The following is a 19,741-nucleotide window of genomic DNA, read 5'->3' as shown; positions in this document are numbered from 1 at the left end:
TGGTGGGTTTATAATGTTCTGAGGCTGAATTGCTGATTCTTAACCCCCTGAGGTTAAACACACTCAGCAGGTTGAAAATAAATCTTGAAAATGTCTTCATTTATATCGCATAATGTTAATCCTGTTCCTCTTAGGGTTTTCAACTCGTGGGAAGAGACTCGGGGTAAACACGCTGTAACGGGCTCTGCATTGACTTGTTTGCTTTGCCCAAGGAGGCCTTGGGAGAAACGAATCGTTGTAAGAGCGCATTTTCCATTTTGCTTTTACAGAAAAGGTATTCATGGAGATTATCAGCACCGCATGGTAACATATAGATATTGCATACTGTAACTGCAGATCAGTCGTTCGTAATGCACAAATATGACATTCACAGAGCACGTTACATTTAAATTAGCAAGTTTTGACGGTAGCGTTGTCATAATTAATTACTACACTTCTTCATAGTTTCAGATAATGAAAATGGGACATTTGAAAACGTTCATACTGTTATTAAATATTAAATTGTTAACGTAACATGTCAATTAAATTTCTTTCCCTTTGATGGGTATGTAGTATGCCTAATGAGTAATTATATTTAAAGCATTTATATATCTATATTGTTGACATATGGCAAATTAATATATAATTCATGACAAACTGTTGCTTATTTTAGCATATCACAAAAACGTCATTCAACACACAATTTTGTTCGAATTCATGTATGAAAAAATCGGATTTTCTGTAGTGCCCCTGTAAATAATTATTGATTTGTATTAAAAAAAAGCTTGAATACATGAAAAAGAATCGACAGATTGGTTATTTGATGACAAGTTTGGTTTTAACAGCGATTTCCATAATTTCGTTTTTATTTAAATATATGCCTATATTTCCTTAGGTTAAATAAAATACATTCAAGTGTTGTGCGTGCGACTGTATTAATGTACGTTTTCATGGTGTTTGAAAAAAATTGTCAAAAATGTATTGATATTTCTAAACGTTAAACATTGATAAAAAACCACAGGCTAATCTCCCAGGGTTTTCCTTGGCAACCATTTTATAGCCCTATACAGGCCTATTTATATTCGGGATCGGAAAATTTGCATTTATTTTGATAGGTTAAAATTTCTATTTTAGACAATTGTTTTAATTCAGTTTAAAATTTACAAGATGTAAGGTCATATTCCTCTGACCATAATAGGGCCTATTAATGCAGTAACATTGGCGATGCGCTAACCCTATCCTCCCGTCCTCTACCCTTCGAGCTCAGCGTTCCCCTTTTGCAGTCTTTGATTAACGCTTTACTGCCCTCTACTGGACCTAAACCATCGTGACTAACAAATATTCGATCCATACGGTGCTTCGAATATTTTTTTTATTTTGCATGAATAACTGAAAATAATTAACATCTTATCAGCACTACAGTCAAATACTGACAGTGAATTGGATCATCCAGGCTCATTTTCAGCTCTTTTCTTCGAAGATAAACTTTCTCCTGAGATTACATTTCTGTTAGTAAGGCATTGTCGATTGTATTAAACAGAAAGGCACAGACCCGAAATTCAACCATGTACCCATCTTCTAAGCACTAATCCTGATCATGATCGTGGGGAGGAGGGCTTGGAGCACTCGATATGAGGCTGGGGTGCACCATGGATGGGATGACAATCAAATTCACCTGAATGAAACAGACACTGCAAATATTTTGTTGGATGGACAGTCTCTCTGAAGAGATTTTTTAAAATGCACTTACAGGAAATAATCATTGCCAATTCAAAAGAAAAACTTCTCATACAGGATTTCATGGACAACAGTCAAAATTCTGGGTCCTGGACATTTTTTCTCAGGCGCGGCTTTGTCCTCATTCTTTAGATTCATAAAATCGTGGCGCACACCTCCAGCAGGGGTGCGAACCAAGCAAAACACGCGCCAGCAAAGTGCTTAATGGCGGGCAAATTTACCGCCCCTATTAATCCTAATGGCTCCCTAATGGAACATGTCCTTAACTTCGAGCCAAATGGCTGTTTGCAAGGTCATGTGGTGTTTCGTCTGAAGCGTTCAGAAATGCCATTTCAATGAGCTATAAGTAGCTGGATCAAACAGCGAGAGGCGCGTGTTTGACACCGGCAGCCAAAGATCCAAGACATTTTTAGCTTTCCCGACACCTTAAATCTTTCATCGCTGATGATGAAGCTGGTGCATCTTAAGATCATGCCAGAAAGACGTATGCTGTCCGAGTGCAGACCGTAACGCCAAAAACTACAAGACCCGCGTCAGGTGACTTGGTCCAGCACCGTGGTGTGGGTGAGGCCTACTGGTCAATCCCAGCCTTCGTCCAACCTTTTCCCGTACTTCCTTTCCCCCCGCGGTGGAAATGCTGAACACGGAGTTGGGATCTGACGTGTAACTGGTCTCCTAGACTAAATCTTACTTCACAGGGCGCCCTCTGTGAATCCCGTCCCGGCCAATGTAAAGCAGTCTGCCACACGGGCGATACAATGAGGCCAACATATGGAATATATTTAGCGCTCTTATTCCTATGTAACTCCTGGACACGGTCTTCCAGAGACGCCTTCGCCTGACCCGCACCAACCATAAATCAGAGTCCTCTGTTTAATTAGCCCTAATTAGCCCCGCGTAAGGGAAAGTCTTTCACAAATTAGCGGATTTCGAGAAGCGCTGCATGGCTACAAGGCTTGGCTTAGAGCGTCCTTCCGAAGGACTCGGGCGGCGAAAAACGCTGAATAAATTGTTCCACTTTTTAAAGCCCAAAATTAGAAGCAAAAAAAAGCAGGAAAAGGGAAAAATCCAGAACCCTGGAGCTGAGGACTGTTTTCATTACCCGTGCCACACGCACACTCACATGCTGATTGCTTGAGTAAAACAGCATCGCATTGTCACCGCAGTATTATTTAACAAGTGCTCCTTTCTCCCCCAAAAGCAGACGTATTACTTTTGATGAAATGCAGACCTGAGGATCAATACTCCACGGGACGGAAGATTTGCTCTGGAAAATGTAGTTCTCCATCTCTAATATTCTACCCCCTGTTTTATCCCCCAGCTTCGGGTCCCTGAGGACTAATACTTCTTACTCAGTAAGGTGGCCCCAAGATCCCTCTCTCCCCCTGATGGCAGACATATGGCTACCGGCCACTACAGATGGCACTGCTGGCTAAAGTTACATTCGGTTTTATGCAAACCCGCACCGACATCTATACCCACAAAAGAATTAAACCTGTCTTTCCGTTATATTACTCGACGTGAATATGCGCTGGCGAACGCCTTAGATTACACGGAATGTGTAGAGATGGATGAGGGCAAACCGAATTATTGTAAGTGCACTCCATAATTGAGACTTCCTTGATAAAGCCATGGAAGCAGTCAGTCTCCCTTGCAATCCTCTATCGGCACACTATTAGACTAATCTTTATTATTACAAGCATTTTCCCCAGGAGACACTCAAGTTGCCGCTAATTATGCGTCTGCTGAGGTTTTGCGCTGACCTGTAGCACAATGAGTGGCCAAATGACTCCAGCCCAGCACCAGTCATTCCCTTCCTTATCGCCCTGCGGTAGGCCTATTTTAAAAATACGCCGGCCCTACTTATTTTTATTCCACTGACGGTTGTATTATTCTATCTACACCGAAATCAGATGTTAATTTAAAATCATGAAAAAAAAAACAACAGGGCGCAGACACGGTCGCACAACTTCTGCTTGCTTTTGCACAAAAAGTCACAATAAGCTGTACTTTCACCATGTCGAAACATTTTAGTAGGACTGCAATAATTAAGGGGAGATCGCTGACGTTTAATGTACAATGTCGTGGGGCTGGGTGCAGGAGAGCATCGACTCGTCATTCTGCGTCGCGTTTCTCGGGCATCGTGTGCAGATATGAAAAACAGATTTGATGGTTTGCGCTGAAATAGACAGGCCCCCCAACAGGTAAAAACAAGAACAGGCCTGTAGCCCACAAGACCCAACACTCACCCCGCTCAGACGTTTGCTTAGCGGTTCCTCTAATTGAGGTCTGCAGAACACTGCAGCTTCTCACCACGACGAGAATAATCCGGGCAATTAAGACTTATTAAGTTTAAAACAAACAGATAATTAAGTTACAGGAGATCTGTTTCCTTTATGCCCCTTTAAGTGGAGGGAGGTAGCTGTCGGACTTGTTTTCTGGCTCCTATTAATAAACGTGGATCCAATTATACCTTCATTTCTTCCAAGTTTACATGGTTTTTGTTTAGTTTCAACACGCATGTTCTTTCACAAGATGTCTGCAAAAAATTATTTTGCTAATCACCATTTCAGTACCATATCATTAAACGAACCATTCACACGCACACGTTCCACGTATGGATTAAACTTTGTTTTAAACAACCAGCCTAAAGTTCAGTCGGTAAAGCGCGTATTCTTTATTAATTGGCTGTATTAACCGTTTATCGAGTCCTATTTGTTAATGAGATATATAGCTGTTTAAATGTATACTTATTTCTTAATTTGGTTTACCGGGCTTTTGGCTGAATTATTATGAGTAAAATGTTGAGAAATATTACCGCCGTACAAAAATGCCCAAGTTCAGGAGACAAACTGTGTCTCATATTAAAAATAATAACAATATTTTAGTCCGTACTGAGAGATCTTGTTTTTAAATTATTTTTCATCAGTGGATGTTAACATTGGTGTATTCCGTCTCATAATATCACTTGAACAAAAATTCACGCATTTTAGTAATATTGATCTATTTTTATGAAATGCTACAAATAATTTAAAAAGTAGCTGGTCAACCTATACGTTTTCACATAATATGTCTAACAAATAAAAGTCAAAATAAATTTTTTTATTTAATTGAATTAAATAAATATTTTCATTAAATCAGCAGAAAAAAAGAAATGTACTACATGCCAACAATGGAGTTGTAGTTTTATTAGGTAAATACTGCCCACAAAAAAATGTATTTGTAAATAAAATAAAGCAAATAAAGCAAACAAGAAACCGCGAATTGGGAAAAAGAGAAAGGGAAATGAGACCCCTAGTGGCCGATACAATCTTCAATCGTGTAGTGGTTTCAACGCTACTGCTAGCGTTCTTCTACATTTTAACGTATTCTGCGAGATTAACTTGATACCCATCCATCCATCCAGCACTGTGCGCCGTGCCACCCCCATTAAGATGACTTATCAATAAAATCATATTTTACATTATACTACACAGTTTTCTACTATATTAATTTGTACAATTTTCTTTAAAAGACACAGCTGATACAAATTAAGGGAAAAAGCATTTTAACTTGCTGAAATGCACCTGTAATATTTTTCATGACCTGCAGCCTGTAACGTTTAGTAGAGCTGACATGTAGGTCAGTGCTGTGTTAGAGCCTAATCAGGCCTAACTAATTATGCCTTAGTGTGAGATGAAAACCAGGTTGTGAAAAGCTTCGAGGGCTGAGTTGTTCGCAGAAAATGTCTCATACTTCCCACTGAGTCATACTCAGGCTATTAGGTTTAGCTTCACACTTAATGTTGCTAGTGAATGTTCTACTTTGAAATATATAGGCCTAGTTGCGTCATTTTTTTCTTTGTAAGTGTAAATATCAATCAATCTTCCATAACCGTTTATCCAGCACATTGGGGGGAGGGGGTGTCAATATTGTTATTATTATCCATCCATCTTCCAGCCACTTACCTCGTACAGGGATGTAGGGGGTGAGAGGTGCGGATGGAGTGAAACTTGGCAGCATAGGGCAGTCCATCACAGGGCACAAGGCAGGGGACACCCTGGACGGGATGCCAGTCCATAACAGGGCACAAGGCAGGACGGGATGCCAGTCCATCACAGGGCACAGGGCAGGGGACACCCTGGACGGGATGCCAGTCCATCACAGGGCACAGGGCAGGGGACACCCTGGACGGGATGCCAGTCCATCACAGGGCAGGGGACACCCTGGATGGGTTGCCAGTCCATCACAGGGCACAGGGCAGGGGACACCCTGGATGGGATGCCAGTCCATCATAGGGCACAGGACACCCTGGATAGGATGCCAGTCCATCACAGGGCACAGGGCAGGGGACACCCTGGATGGGATGCCAGTCCATCACAGGGCACAGGACACCCTGGATAGGATGCCAGTCCATCACAGGGCACGAGGCAGGGAACACGCTGAACTTTACAGATGTAGCCTAACTGCACATTTCTGGACTACACCATTCATAAACAGAGTGGAGGTGTGATCCAACCCCCCCCAACCTAGAGACATGAGGACACTTTGCCAGACCTGTTTTTATTCCTATTACCACATGGTCATGATCTCTGGCAAATGACTTACCAGGAACCGAGTTCACTCCCCATAACATCACGTGGCCTAGTGTAACGAGGGGAAGACGTTAAGTTCGGTTGGTTGCTGAGCAAACGAAGTATTTCCGAGTATGTGCAGCAGGGGGCGCTACTCACCAATATATGTTATATATGGACTGAAAGGTGGAGAGTCGTTTATCCGCTAGAAGGTATTTTTGCCCACCATCTGTCTCCGCAGTTCAATCTGTTTGTATGTAGGACTGGCTGAGTAAGAGTAGTTGGATTTTTTTCTGTACAACTTCCGATTTTCCGATTAATTACCCAGAAACTTACATTTCCTACATCAGATTTCGTTGTGTTGCAGGGAGCTTTGTCCTAGAATAATCTCAGTACTATTTCATTGCACAGTGCATTGTAGAGCGCATTACCTCAAGAATGAACATGCTACGGCTTGAACAATATCCATAATGTACAGTTTAAAAATGAGTTATTTTAGTAGGCCTAGTTATTTTTTGATTGCATCGCACATTCCGTTGTGTTTTTTGGACATTTTTTCTGGTATTGTATAGTAAGCTACAGAATAAAAAAATGATTAATACCATGCGTGTGCGGTGAGATGCAAGTTTTTGACACTAACCAGCTGTATTACCCATAACTGAAAACAATGCCAGTAAACTATTCACCTCATTATCAAAAATGATATGGTCATTGTCACATCATCATGTGGTCTAGATGGACACGAGTACAATAAGGAAAAATAAGCTTTTTATGCTGTCACGGCAAGATAATAATAGTAATAATAATACAGTTTCAATCAATTTCCTGAACGTTAAATACGGATATTTTATTACATCAGTGTAAATAACATGTTATGTTTGTTTCTTCTTAGTTATAAATGGAAACACTGTAGGCAAAACGGATACCGGGTTCATTAAAAAGAAATCCCACTAGAAATGTGGGCATTTTGTAGAAGGTCTTAATAACTGCTGACAAATCGCGGTGGTTAACTGTGAACTCGGGAAAGCTGAGCTGGCGGATATTAAGGAGACTAGCCGTGCTTCCGTGGCGACATAGTTGCACTTCTCTGGGATACAGTCCAGCGTAAGGAAATGTGTACGACCACTGAAACGCAATATCCCCCTATCCCGGTGCTCCAAAACACGCCGTCTACTAGCGCTTTAACTATGTTATTTGATACGCACCAATGCCCCCGGGGGTGACGGGATTGTTCTTATAAGGTTATTAACAGTTTTGCCGAGTTCCAGTGAGACTTGGCGCTCCACAGTCAATGGAGTAAAGTTATGTCACTGATCAAAGAGCAACTGCAACAAAACCCCGAAAATACATGCGAGGCCATGGCGACCCGCTTGATACGCTTTGGTGTGTAAAAGCAATGAAATGGCGCCAAGGCAAGTCGATCATGTTTTCCACACTTTGCTTTAAGTATGAAATATATTATAAACAAACGTTGATCTGATCGGCTGTCTAACTTGGAAAACTTACAAAAATAATGCAGATATTTAAACGTGCTATGGAGCATGACACAGATTAGTCAGCCCAGGCAATAAACTCCTCCTCTTCCCTAAATGTAGCCCACTACCGTTGAGGTAGCTGGGAAGGTCTGGTGTGGGAACGCAGAATCATACCCTGAAGAGTAAATATGAAGTAACTGACAGTGCGCCAAGTAAATCACTCCCTAAGTTATAGCTTACACTCGAGGTTGGAAATCTCGGTCCCTATGTGAGGCATTATTTTATTTCGTTGCTTTTTAAAAGTGCCAGTATGTCAAGCATGAAAAGGCAGAGTTCATGGCAGGAAGACATCGCTAGAAACTTTTCCAGGTTGTTTTTAAGGAGCAAATCGCAGAGCGAGGAGAAAAGCAGCAGCCTAAGCAGGTAAGAAGGGGAAACACAAAACCGGATAACCGATCCTGTCCCAATACAAGGTTTAATTGACGGATCATTGTCCCCGCGTGTGCAAACGTGAGGCAACTGCTGTTATTTGTCATAAGTGTAACACTTGGCCACTGAATGGTCACTGTAGCCTCCGGACAGATTTAGTAACGCGGCGCAACATGCTTTAAGTCCGTGCTTCTTCTATTGGTATCGTCATTGAATATAGTTTCACTGTTGTCTTCTGGAAAAACTGTTACAACGTTTAAATATTTAGGATTGCACCAAATGCCTTATATTTTATTTTATATAGTAGTAATGGGGTCATTTTGTCCTAACTTTACAACGTAGCGAGACGTCTTAAAATAAATCAGTGTTTCATATTACATTTAGTTGTTAGGTATATTAAATGTTCAAAGGAAACGATTAATTCACACAAGGACGTTCATACTTTTAGTCAGTTATGATTAATATAAAATCTGGCGCCTAAAGGAACCGTGAAGTCACACCCAGCTCGGGTCCACAGGACATGATCGAGCTGAAGCTCGTACCTCATGGGATCAGACCTGATACTGAACTGGACGGCTCGTGTACGTGTGATGATGTTCACAGTAAGGAAGCCGCCAGGCTTTTCTGATCAGCATTTTTGTGCTGCCCATCCGTTTGATTTCAGCTCAAATGTCCCGGAAGATGATCGAGAAGAGGGACAGAGCCCGGAGTCCGCCCTTGACTTATCAAAGGTACGTGCACCGTCCCTTAGCAAAGGGATTTTTCACCGATTGGCCTGAAAGTAAATCGTATTTTGTTTGTTGACAGTGAAGAAGAAATGGTTTGTAGTTAAGTTTGTGTTTGGCTTGTTTATCCATCCCCGAGTCCGATGGGTAACATACAGTAAACATTGATTTGGCGCACGTTCAGCTGTTTTTTTTTTTTTTTTTTGATTGTTGTTGAATTCGATTTTATATGAATTACTTAAGCTGTGACTCGGAGCTGTCTATGCAGGTCTGCCCTGCGGGTTTATGGCTGTATACATGTAGGACCTATGTGTGTGTGTTTGTGGATGTGTGTATCTGTGAGTCACTTTCAGGGGTGCCAACTTAGGTCAGCTGGCTGGCGTGAGATTTTCCATTTGAGACAAATCTAAACACGCATTTATATGTATGTAACCGTTTTATTACCTTGTAAATAGTCTGTAGGGTTTGCAAACTAACCCAACGCTTTTGATGTAGCTATTTTTTGGTTTATAATGGAATAATACAGATTTGCTGTAAGATTTCTTGCGTGAGAGTCTGAAAGCGTGAGTGTCACGCAGGGTGCGTGAGAGTTGGCAACCCAGCATTTTAACCTACGTAACTGTACCGTCAACCCGACAGTTTTGGGTTCTGTCATACTCTGTGTATCTTCTGAGGACAACACGAGGGTTTGAGAATTTGAGTTTTTGAGAACTGTGTTGGAATCCAGCAATGTCACAACGTGCAGTTACTTACAGAAAAAAAAACTTTGGAGGATGGGTTTATGATTGCCTTGAGTTTTCTCCTGTGCCATGATGCTGTGGAGGTGTCTGCCTTCACCCCCTGGCCCTGTATAGGCTGCTGAGTACTATCATCTGCCCTAATTACTTCTTAGACATCCCAGTGGAGACATGCAATGGATAGATCAGTGGTTATGGATGTCAAATCCCAAAAAGTGCAGTGCTCAGAAGGGGGTGTGTGTGGCTCAGTGGGTTAGGACACTGTGCCTGCAGTCAGAAGGTCACTGGTTCAAATCCCACAGTCATTGAAGTAATTTTGCCATTGAGCTCTTCAGCAAGACTCTAGCCCCCCCCACCATTGCTCAGGGACTGTCTGCCCCTGCTTTCTGCTAAATATATAACATTTTAAGAATATATAAATAAATGTGATACAAGTGCTCTTGTAACTTTGTCTACCCTTTTCGGTTGAGAATGCCTGCTAACTAGACAGAGGCCGACGTGATTCACACTCGGATACAAAACGCTTGAATTCCTGAGGTCAGGAAAACGGGTCCCGACTGGCCTTATCCTCCCTCTTCCGAATCGTCAGCGCCCTTGCAGCTATCATACAAACAGAATTGTAGCATGTTTGAGTGGAGCTGATTTATGGTTTGTTTATGGTACTTTGACAGTAGTAATATTGGATCCATTTAGCAGACTTTCTTGTCCAAAGGGTCAGAGAGCCGACTCAGTGAATCCCTGGAGCAATTATGGGTTAAGGGCCTCGCTCAAGGGCCCCAACCATGAACTGACTTTGCTGACCCTGGGATTTGAACTCACAAACTTCTGAACACAGACACAGCATCCTAACCCACAGAGCCACAAACCACACATTGCTATACTAAAGTGCTTTTTGTTTGCCCCCTCCCCCAATTTTCAGCATTATCTCCGCACCCCCCTCCCCCCCTTTGCTGCCAGTATGTACCAGGAAGCAGAGGGCAGTTGGTGCATGCTCCTCCAGCTCACATGCTGCCAGCCAGCTTTATTGCCCCACTTGGGGGGGGGGGGGGTGGTTGTGACCAAAGCAGGGGCGGGGGGGGGGGGCGGGGGCAAGCGGTGTGGTGTGCATACAGTAGCCCAGTCCGGTTCTGCCCGTCGCTGGATGGCCAGACAAGCGTTGGCACATTGATGGATTAGAGTGGATTAGACCTAGGGACGGGGGGGGGGGGTCGCAGAGAGCAGCGATAAGCACCCAGCTGAGTGGGACCGTGTCACTAAATGCACACCGATCTGCAAATGAATTTACCAGACGCTCCGCCTTTCGGGTGTGGGGATCTGAATGAAATGGGGCCTTCTGTGAGGTTTTGGGAGGATTGGGCCTGTCGCAGGCGTTAATGGGGGCCAGCGGTGATGCCTTTGGCTGGGAGAGGCGCTGCTAGATAAACACGCTAATCTGCAGTCTGTGCAGAGAGGCGGTGAGACGTGACCTTACGCGAGACTTGGGATGTTCGCTCATTGTTTCCAGGGTTTTCAGACTAAAGCCATAGTATCGGGCGATCGGTTATCTTAGCGGGTTCCTGTGACATATAGCTGGAAACACAAAGCATTTTATGAGGTAAGAGCGTCATAGAAGCACTGAGTGTCCTTTGCAGAGCAAACAAAAACACGGTCTGCAATTCTCAAGCACGTTTCTGCGTCGCTGTACTGTCATTTTATCCCTGACTTCACTCGTTTACTGGGCGATATGAATTACATCACTGGTTTTTTGTTGTTTTGTTGTTTCCCTTAATTTCCTGTTTGGCCTGTTTAGCTCGACGACTCCGTCTCTGCATTTGTTCGCTCTTACGGCAGAAGGGTTCAGTTTGGCATGCGAGGTGGAGGAAGTATTGCTTTCAAACAGGGAATATGATATAAAATATTATATGTGAACCACTGGCTTAGAGCAACTAACATTGACTGAATTGCTTTGGGCTGAAGTTGTACTAAGGGAAACTTTAGCGAGAAGAAAAATACTTTTCAGAAGACGATACACACAAATCAGTGAGGCAAGCTGTGGTACACCTTTTTGTTATACATAACAAAATATGTGTTTTTGCTTCATATTTTAGCTGTAGAATAAAATATGTTTATTGTCATTGTACATGCACAGCAAAACTCTATGTTCTTTCCCACTAATGCTACATATTATATAATAAATAATATATATATATATATATATGTTACCATATATATATACACTCACCTAAAGGATTATTAGGAACACCTGTTCAATTTCTCATTAATGCAATTATCTAATCAACCAATCACATGGCAGTTGCTTCAATGCATTTAGGGGTGTGGTCCTGGTCAAGACAATCTCCTGAACTCCAAACTGATTGTCAGAATGGGAAAGAAAGGTGATTTAAGCAATTTTGAGTGTGGCATGGTTGTTGGTGCCAGACAGGCTGGTCTGAGTATTTCGCAATCTGCTCAGTTACTGGGATTTTCACGCACAACCATTTCTAGGGTTTACAAAGAATGGTGTGCAAAGGGAAAAAGATCCAGTATGCGGCAGTCCTGTGGGCGAAAATGCCTTGTTGATGCTAGAGGTCAGAGGAGAATGGGCCGACTGATTCAAGCTGATAGAAGAGCAACTTTGACTGAAATAACAACTCGTTACAACCGAGGTATGCAGCAAAGCATTTGTGAAGCCACAACACGCACAACCTTGAGGCGGATGGGCTACAACAGCAGAAGACCCCACCGGGTACCACTCATCTCCACTACAAATAGGAAAAAGAGGCTACAATTTGCACAAGCCCACCAAAATTGGACAGTTGAAGACTGGAAAAATGTTGCCTGGTCTGATGAGTCTCGATTTCTGTTGAGACATTCAAATGGTAGAGTCAGAATTTGGCGTAATCAGAATGAGAACATAGATCCATCATGCCTTGTTATCACTGTGCAGGCTGGTGGTGGTGGTGTAATGGTGTGGGGGATGTTTTCTTGGCACACTTTAGGCCCCTTAGTGCCAATTGGGCATCGTTTAAATGCCACGGCCTACCTGAGCATTGTTTCTGACCATGTCCATCCCTTTATGACCACCATGTACCCATCCTCTGATGGCTACTTCCAGCAGGATAATGCACCATGTCACAAAGCTCGAATCATTTCAAATTGGTTTCTTGAACATGACAATGAGTTCACTGTACTACAATGGCCCCCACAGTCACCAGATCTCAACCCAATAGAGCATCTTTGGGATGTGGTGGAACGGGAGCTTCGTGCCCTGGATGTGCATCCCACAAATATCCATCAACTGCAAGATGCTATCCTATCAATATGGGCCAACATTTCTAAAGAATGCTTTCAGCACCTTGTTGAATCAATGCCACGTAGAATTAAGGCAGTTCTGAAGGCGAAAGGGGGTCAAACACCGTATTAGTATGGTGTTCCTAATAATCCTTTAGGTGAGTGTATATAGTATATAGCATAAAGTGATACTCTTTTAGCAGCATAAAACGTAACAGTGTGGATTTTGTTTTAAAGTAGCAGCAGTCATGTGGTTAAAACTTGTTCAGGGATGTGAACTGAAATACACTCTTATGGGTCGGGAAGGTCCTGCCGGGTCCAGGCCGGGTTCCAAAAACTGAATGGGCCTATGGTAACAGAGCCTTGGAGATCCAATCCGTGCCGTTGTCGAGGGTGAAAAAAGCATGGGATGGGGTGGGGGCTGGTCAAGGCTGATGGTGGTGATGGACTGGAGGGGGCGGCACGCTGGGGTTCCCATTGATTATTCAGTCGGCACTGTTTCCAGGGTGCTGATGTCAGACTTGACAGGTACAGCCCCTCCAGGGTGGCACACCGATGGAGCACCCCCCCCCCACCCCCCCCCCCCACCCTCTTCCTTGACTCCTGTAGAATGGATTGTATAAGTATAAAAATGACAAACCAAAGTAGGGCTTGTTTTTTTTTTAGGTGGAGGGCATCAAAGGGCCATAATTTATGCAGGGGGGGACAGCCTTAGCATTAGCCAATGATATGCTTTGAATCGGTGAGTGACAGTGGAGGGGGCACTCTGGGGGGCCAATCGACTTTCAGCTGTGGACAGAATCCCTGTGGCCCCGCCCATAGGCAACAGTCATGGTGGGTAATCATGGCTGGTTTTGATCATGTTTAGGAACCTTTTCTTGAGGTGGTTTCTGCCGCTGTCTTCTCACAGCCCTGGAGGTTTGAGGCAACAGTGACACCCAGTGACCCGCAGTGCCACGCTGTGGTGTAATCATGACGCTCGTGTACCCTAACGTCATACTCTTCTTATTACACCACATGACAAAGCGCATTTACTGCGACTGCATTTAAGAGAGAAAGGTTCAGTGTAATAGGAGAAGCAGCTGAAGGTATGAAGATGAGATGTTTCCCGAGCTGCTTCTTACCTTTCTGTGTTCTTCACGTACGCGTGTCGACACTCGATGGATTCTGCGGATCTCTTAAGCTCAGCCAAAGGCTGTATCCAGCGGGGCTACACCCAGTCCCCCGGTCCTGTAACTTTACCCCGGGTCTCACCACCTACCCGCTTAAACTGCTTGCTAAAACCCTCCTCCTCTCTTGCTGCTTCTGTCTGATGCCGTCGGGTCCAGACCATCCGCATTAATTTCATAACATTTTCACTAAGAGTAATTGCAGTACAAACTGCCGTTGTTTAGCGACAGAGCTGACAGTGAGCAGTGGATGCTGACTTTAATTTTAACCTCACACTCGGATGTGTGATCTCTAAATATTTGAATTAAAATGTTTCCACTTTTGAAGTTGTGGTGTCTGTTGGCTTTTCCACATGAACACTGCTTCTAGGATTTGACTGTGATACTGTCAACTGTATATCTGTGCAGATGTGGATTAGAATAGTAAATAGTAATCAAAGCAGCAAAGTGTGATTCGAAAAATCCAAATTTATATGCTCTGTATTGGACCTTTAATGCATTATTTTCTACATATTTATGCTACTGAAAGGTGATGTGAAAAACACAGTGGTGCTGTTTTCTGGATAGATGGATGGGTGGATGGATATTTTACATACTTCAGTTACTTCCTTAATTCCGAAGGAAATTTAACCATCTTGTAGCTTACACATGTAAAAAAACCACAATGCAATAGGAAAAGAGGCAGATGAACAAAGAATAATAAGACTGACAAAACTGGAAATAGTAACAATAATTAAGTATAATAATAATAATGATGATGAAAGGTAAGGTACTAAGAATACTAATCACTACAGAGTGACTATTTAGTGGTAGAGTATACATTACGTAAAGGACCCGGAGGTTGTTGGATTGTCCTGTCATGACTGGAGATGCATGGCAGGTTATTATGGCTGCAGTCAAATGCCAGGACTGTGATGTCGGCCTGGTTCTGTGGCGTAATAGCAACAAGCTCTATGGTAAGTACACAAATGTGGACGTGAGCACCGTAAGCCTGCCGGGATGCTGGTGAAAAGTCTGCAAGCCCTGCCGGGGTGGGGGTGAGAGGAGAGGAGAGAGCAGCCCGCTCACTGCTGCAGGAGGGAAAGAGTTAACGGTGATGCAGGCAGGGCTGGGGGAGGGGGAGGGGGAGGGGAACGCGGCTGCTCTGCCTCCGAGGCGCATTTGCATCAGGGAGCGGCAGCTTCTGCTATAGGAGAGCCGGGCAGAGGCAGAGTTTACCGCCCCTCACGGCTCACTTTCCCTACCCTCTCTCTGCCTCTGTTTTCCGAATATCTTCGTCTCTCTCTCTTCTATCGTTTGAGTGTCCCGGTGCGGTGGCAGGAAAGTTAATCAGCATCTCTCTCTCTCTTTCTCTCTCTCCTACCCTCCTCCTTTCACTGGCTCTCTGTTCCCCCCTTTTGCCGTGTCTCTCCTGGGGGGGGTTTGTCTTCCTTTCAGCCATTCCGCGGCTCTGGAGCGGAGAGCGAGGACAGCGTGCTGGCCGATGCGGGAGCCCCCCCCTCGCAGCCCGCCCCCGGCTCGCCCGCCCCCCGCCCCCCGGCGCCGGCCACGCCCACAGCTTCTTTAGATGCTTTCTTCAGGAAGCTGGGGAGCCTCTTCCAGTCGCCCGGCAAGACGGAGGAGCGGCCCGCAGACGCGGGGCAGCAGCGGCAGGAGCGGGAGGCGCCGGAGCCGGAGCCCAGCCCCGCGGGAATGACATGGGCGGTGAAGAGGAGCCCAGAGCAGCGTGACCCTGACGGAGGAGCGCGGCGAGAAGCAGGGGCGCGGCACACGTGTCAGGAGGTGGAGGAGAGGACAGAGACGGAGCCTCCTCGCGAGGAGCGCAGACAGCCTGACCTCCAGGAGTGCCGGTGCTCGTAAGTACGCCTTCCTGCCTCGTCCTCCTCTCCGCAGCTGGTAACTCCGCGTACCAGTGGTACTGACCTGAGAGCAGATATGTTCCCCGGCTCGTTTGTCGCTTCTCCTCGCGGTTCGCATACTTTGACCATTTTTGCACGCGGATGGGCGTTTGATGGGGGGGGGAGGCGGTTAAAAACTTTAAATACTAGGTCTGTGGACCCATCACTGATGCAAAGCTGTAGTCCAAATGGGGAGGAGACCAACTTCAAAGGAGGGGGGAGGCTAACCTTGCAGGCAGTTAGAATCTGGGTTGCGAGTCGGGTCAGAGCAAGGTGTGAGAGGTGCAGATTTCCATAAACAGACCCCTGCCCCCCTTGTAGGGAAATGACCCCATTTTTCTGGGGTCTTTAGCGTGCTCTCTGCTAGGTCCCCTCGTCACCTTGAGGTTTGGCTATAACCTGAACAACTGGAACGTTCCAGTGTCACCAGCCGGACAGAAGGGGTTAACATCCTCTTTATTATGTGGGCGCCCTTTTTAATTACGGCTGGCTTGAAGATGCATCAGCTGGACTCGGCTCACAGAGGGGCTTCTCCGGGGGGCAGCGGCGGGACCCCGCACTCTGCGGACCCTATTTTTGTCGTCGCAGCTGCAGGAGGCGCCATTTGCTGAGTCTGGGGTTTGTGCATTACGGCGGACGGCTCCAGATCTACAAAGATAAAGCACACTTTGCTGCTGTCCCGGCCCCCCCCCCCTTCCATGGGGCGGCACCGTGGTGATCAGTCACCATGAGCTCGTCAGTGTTACCCCTCACCCCTCAATTGCTCCTAAATCCTGGACCAGTGTGCCACCAGTGTGTCCCAGTCCTGTTACTGGGATTGCTGGGTCAGATCGTACGAGCAGATCGTACAGCATTAATTTGACGCCAGGAATAATTGCTGTTACCCCATTGTGGACCGGGACCCTCACTGCCAGTTAACTTCCTGTGCCCCACCAAGATTTTGGTTGTCTTTTTGTATCCGTCCGGTTCAGTGTGAAGCTGTCAAGCTCACCAATATGTCTGCCAGTAGTGCAGATGGGTGGGGGGCCATTCTCCGTGCCTACCCCTCCTCGGTCTCTTGGGCACAGTGACGACACACATTTTCCTACTTCCTTAACTCCCATGGTAGCTTTTTATTTCCTCGTTTTATTTCCTCTCTAGTTACGGGCTCAGAGGACATTCATAAATCACAAGGCTTCGCAGCGTGGGGGAACAAATGTATATATAATTATAGTAAGAATAGTGTTTGTGGATGCTATAACATGCATTAGCTATGAAAAAGCAATTGGAAATGTACGTGAGCGAATCGATAAAGGGCACAGAATGAGATGGCAGTAGAAAAATAGGAAATATTGCTGGAAGAAGTGTGAAGCGAAAGAGGAAGACTAGTTACTAGGCATTTGACTCATTACTTTGGAGGCCATAGAAAAGATCTAGATCTAGCTGCAGAAAGGAAAAGAAAATTGATTGGCTAGAGATCAACCAGGGGTTAGAAGGTGAGCTTGCCGTTCTCCACCATGGTGAAGGATGTGTGTCTTTGTCCGTCCGAATTTTTCGGCATTGAGGTGGACGGTGAGCGTCAGATTCTGCAGGAGCGACATGCCAGCGGTGATCTTGAGTAGTGAATGCCTGTGAGGAGCCTTCACTGGCATCATCTGGTGCCATGAATGGGTCCGGAGCTCTGAGCGCATCCATCGCAAAGTCAGCATCGCTGATTAAATAGCGATATCTGAAAGCAGCGGTGGGGACTAATGTTTCTTGGTTTATGCTGCTTGATCCCGCAAGGTGGGGCGAGCGTTCTGACGGGGGGAGCGCGCGACCTCCGACCAGCGGGAGCTGGGATTCAATATCGGCCTCCGGGAAGAAAGTGCAGGATTCAGATGGAGGAGAAAAGCCGATATTGTTAGTGAAGGTGAAACTGCTTTTCACACGGCAAGAAGTAGGGCAAACGAGCGCTCTATTCATAGCGGCACAATTACGCACCGGAGAGTGGAATAGCCACTCCGAGATCGAAGAATAGGGACAGGGCTGGGACATCGAATGAATTGGTGTGATGCTGTTTATATGCGGGAGGGATAGAGCAGCAGGGGGCCAAGGAAAGCGCCTGGGGGGGGGGGGGGACGGCGGTTAAATTTAATTACGACATCAAAATGATAACTGGAGAGCAGATGGGACCCTACGTGTGACTGACAGTCTTGCGTCTGGAAAAACTAACATGGGAGCCGCAAACAGCAAAGGAGAGAGGTGTACTGATTAGGGGGGGGGGGGGGGCAGAGTCATCACAAGCTAAGCAAGGACATGGAGGAGGCCAGGGGCTGGCAGATGCTGCCGGCTGCCATCAGGGTGGTATTGCCCTTTAAGGCCATATGTCTCCTGGTGGTCTTCCTGATGCTTCATTGGTGGTCAGGATCTAAGGGCCATCTGGTTTTCTGGTCCAGGATCCAGCTTGGCATTTATATGGCAAAGTGATTAATGGGGAAAAATTAGTCTATTTAAAGCTGCCTGTCATTCTGTTTCGTGACTAGATCCTGGTCTGTGAGCATCAGATTTCACAAGTTCATATGACTTCACATGTCTTTGTGTTGGGTGATCTTTGCAGATTTTTACTGGAGTTCATGAAATATGATTCACATCATGCTTCTGTCCCAGGAAGCACAGGGTACAGGGCAAGGGTCCTGCCTGGGGTGCTGAGGCCTTCACACACACAAACTACGACTAATGGAGAGAAGCCAGTGCCCCTGACCTTGTGTTTTTGGACTTTGCCAGTAAACTCGAAGTACCTGGAAGAAACCTGCAGGATGCAGTGTGAACAGACTGGTGTTTTTGTTAACTGGTCCGCATTCCGTACGGCCTGAGAGAGCCGGAGAGCCAGGATGGGTGTACGGTGGCTTGCACACGGCTCTCACAATTCCGGCAGTGGTGCCTATGGATAAGCACTCAGGCAGTGTGTGAGGAAGGGTAATTACAGAGCTGGATGAGGACCGGCCCACTGCGAGGACGGTCCTGTGCAGTGAGCAAGGGGTGTGGCAAAGAGCGCAGAAGCTGAGGGCTGTTGTGGCCAGTGTCCGCCCAAGGAAGCCATTACTCACTCAGGAAGGTGTGGGGGGGGGGGGGTGAGGCCCTACCCGCTGAATTTGAGGAGGAAGAAGCGGGTCATGGAGAGCTTCTCTCAGGCAGAACGGTTTCAGCAGGGAGGGGGGAAGCGGGGGGTCGATGGTTCACTTACCAGAAGGAGCTTGGGCATTTCCGACCGGCTCTAGTGGAGGGTTGTTAGTGCTTGCTGGGATTTGCGCACGCTCTCGTGCACGTTCTCGTGCACATGCAGCATGATGCTGTCCCCTCCTAGGTCTGCCATTCACATGTCACAGCCCAGCTTGCTCCTTGTAGCTATGACTCCACAATCATCTCCAGCTCCGGCTCCACCCTCATCCACCCAATACTGTCAACTCCATACCGCCACCTAAAGGCAAGCGCAGTACTTCACGCTGCACTCCCACACGCCGCTGTCGCATGCTGCGGAACTGTGGAATGCCAAGGTGGAACTGTTATGAGGCAAGATGGCCGCCGAGGACCTTGGAGGCTGACTAACCAAAGTCACATCTGTTTGTTACCTCCTACACATTCAGGATGAACTTCCCACATTCTTCATGGTCTATTTTCGCATCTTTTTGCAAACGCTCATTTTTCTTTGAATCTAGTGTTGATTTAAAGGGAATCAAGCTTGAACGTTTTCAGGCCCTTTGCAAAATGAAAGCTCTGATTCAGCGTTCAGTGTTTTCAGTGCCTTTTT

The 19,741-nt window shown here is 45.8% G+C and overlaps 1 protein-coding gene across 1 annotated transcript in view; it reads left to right on the top strand.

Moving 5' to 3' along the window:
• The first annotated feature begins 7,861 nt into the window (after positions 1-7,861).
• LOC111855726 (uncharacterized) overlaps positions 7,862-19,741 on the top strand; it is a 36,839-nt gene continuing 24,959 nt past the window's right edge. Inside the window, exons 1-3 of the mRNA XM_023834989.2 lie at positions 7,862-8,167; positions 8,838-8,904; positions 15,512-15,930. Of these exons, the coding sequence (XP_023690757.2) occupies positions 8,055-8,167; positions 8,838-8,904; positions 15,512-15,930 (599 nt within the window). The 5' untranslated portion in view covers positions 7,862-8,054. The remainder of the gene's footprint in view (positions 8,168-8,837; positions 8,905-15,511; positions 15,931-19,741) is intronic.

Source organism: Paramormyrops kingsleyae, chromosome 6 (assembly GCF_048594095.1).
Source record: "Paramormyrops kingsleyae isolate MSU_618 chromosome 6, PKINGS_0.4, whole genome shotgun sequence".
Taxonomy (NCBI): Eukaryota; Metazoa; Chordata; class Actinopteri; order Osteoglossiformes; family Mormyridae; genus Paramormyrops; species Paramormyrops kingsleyae.
The sequence above is the reverse complement of the archived record's forward strand: the minus strand, read 5'-3'. Positions and strand labels throughout refer to the sequence as shown.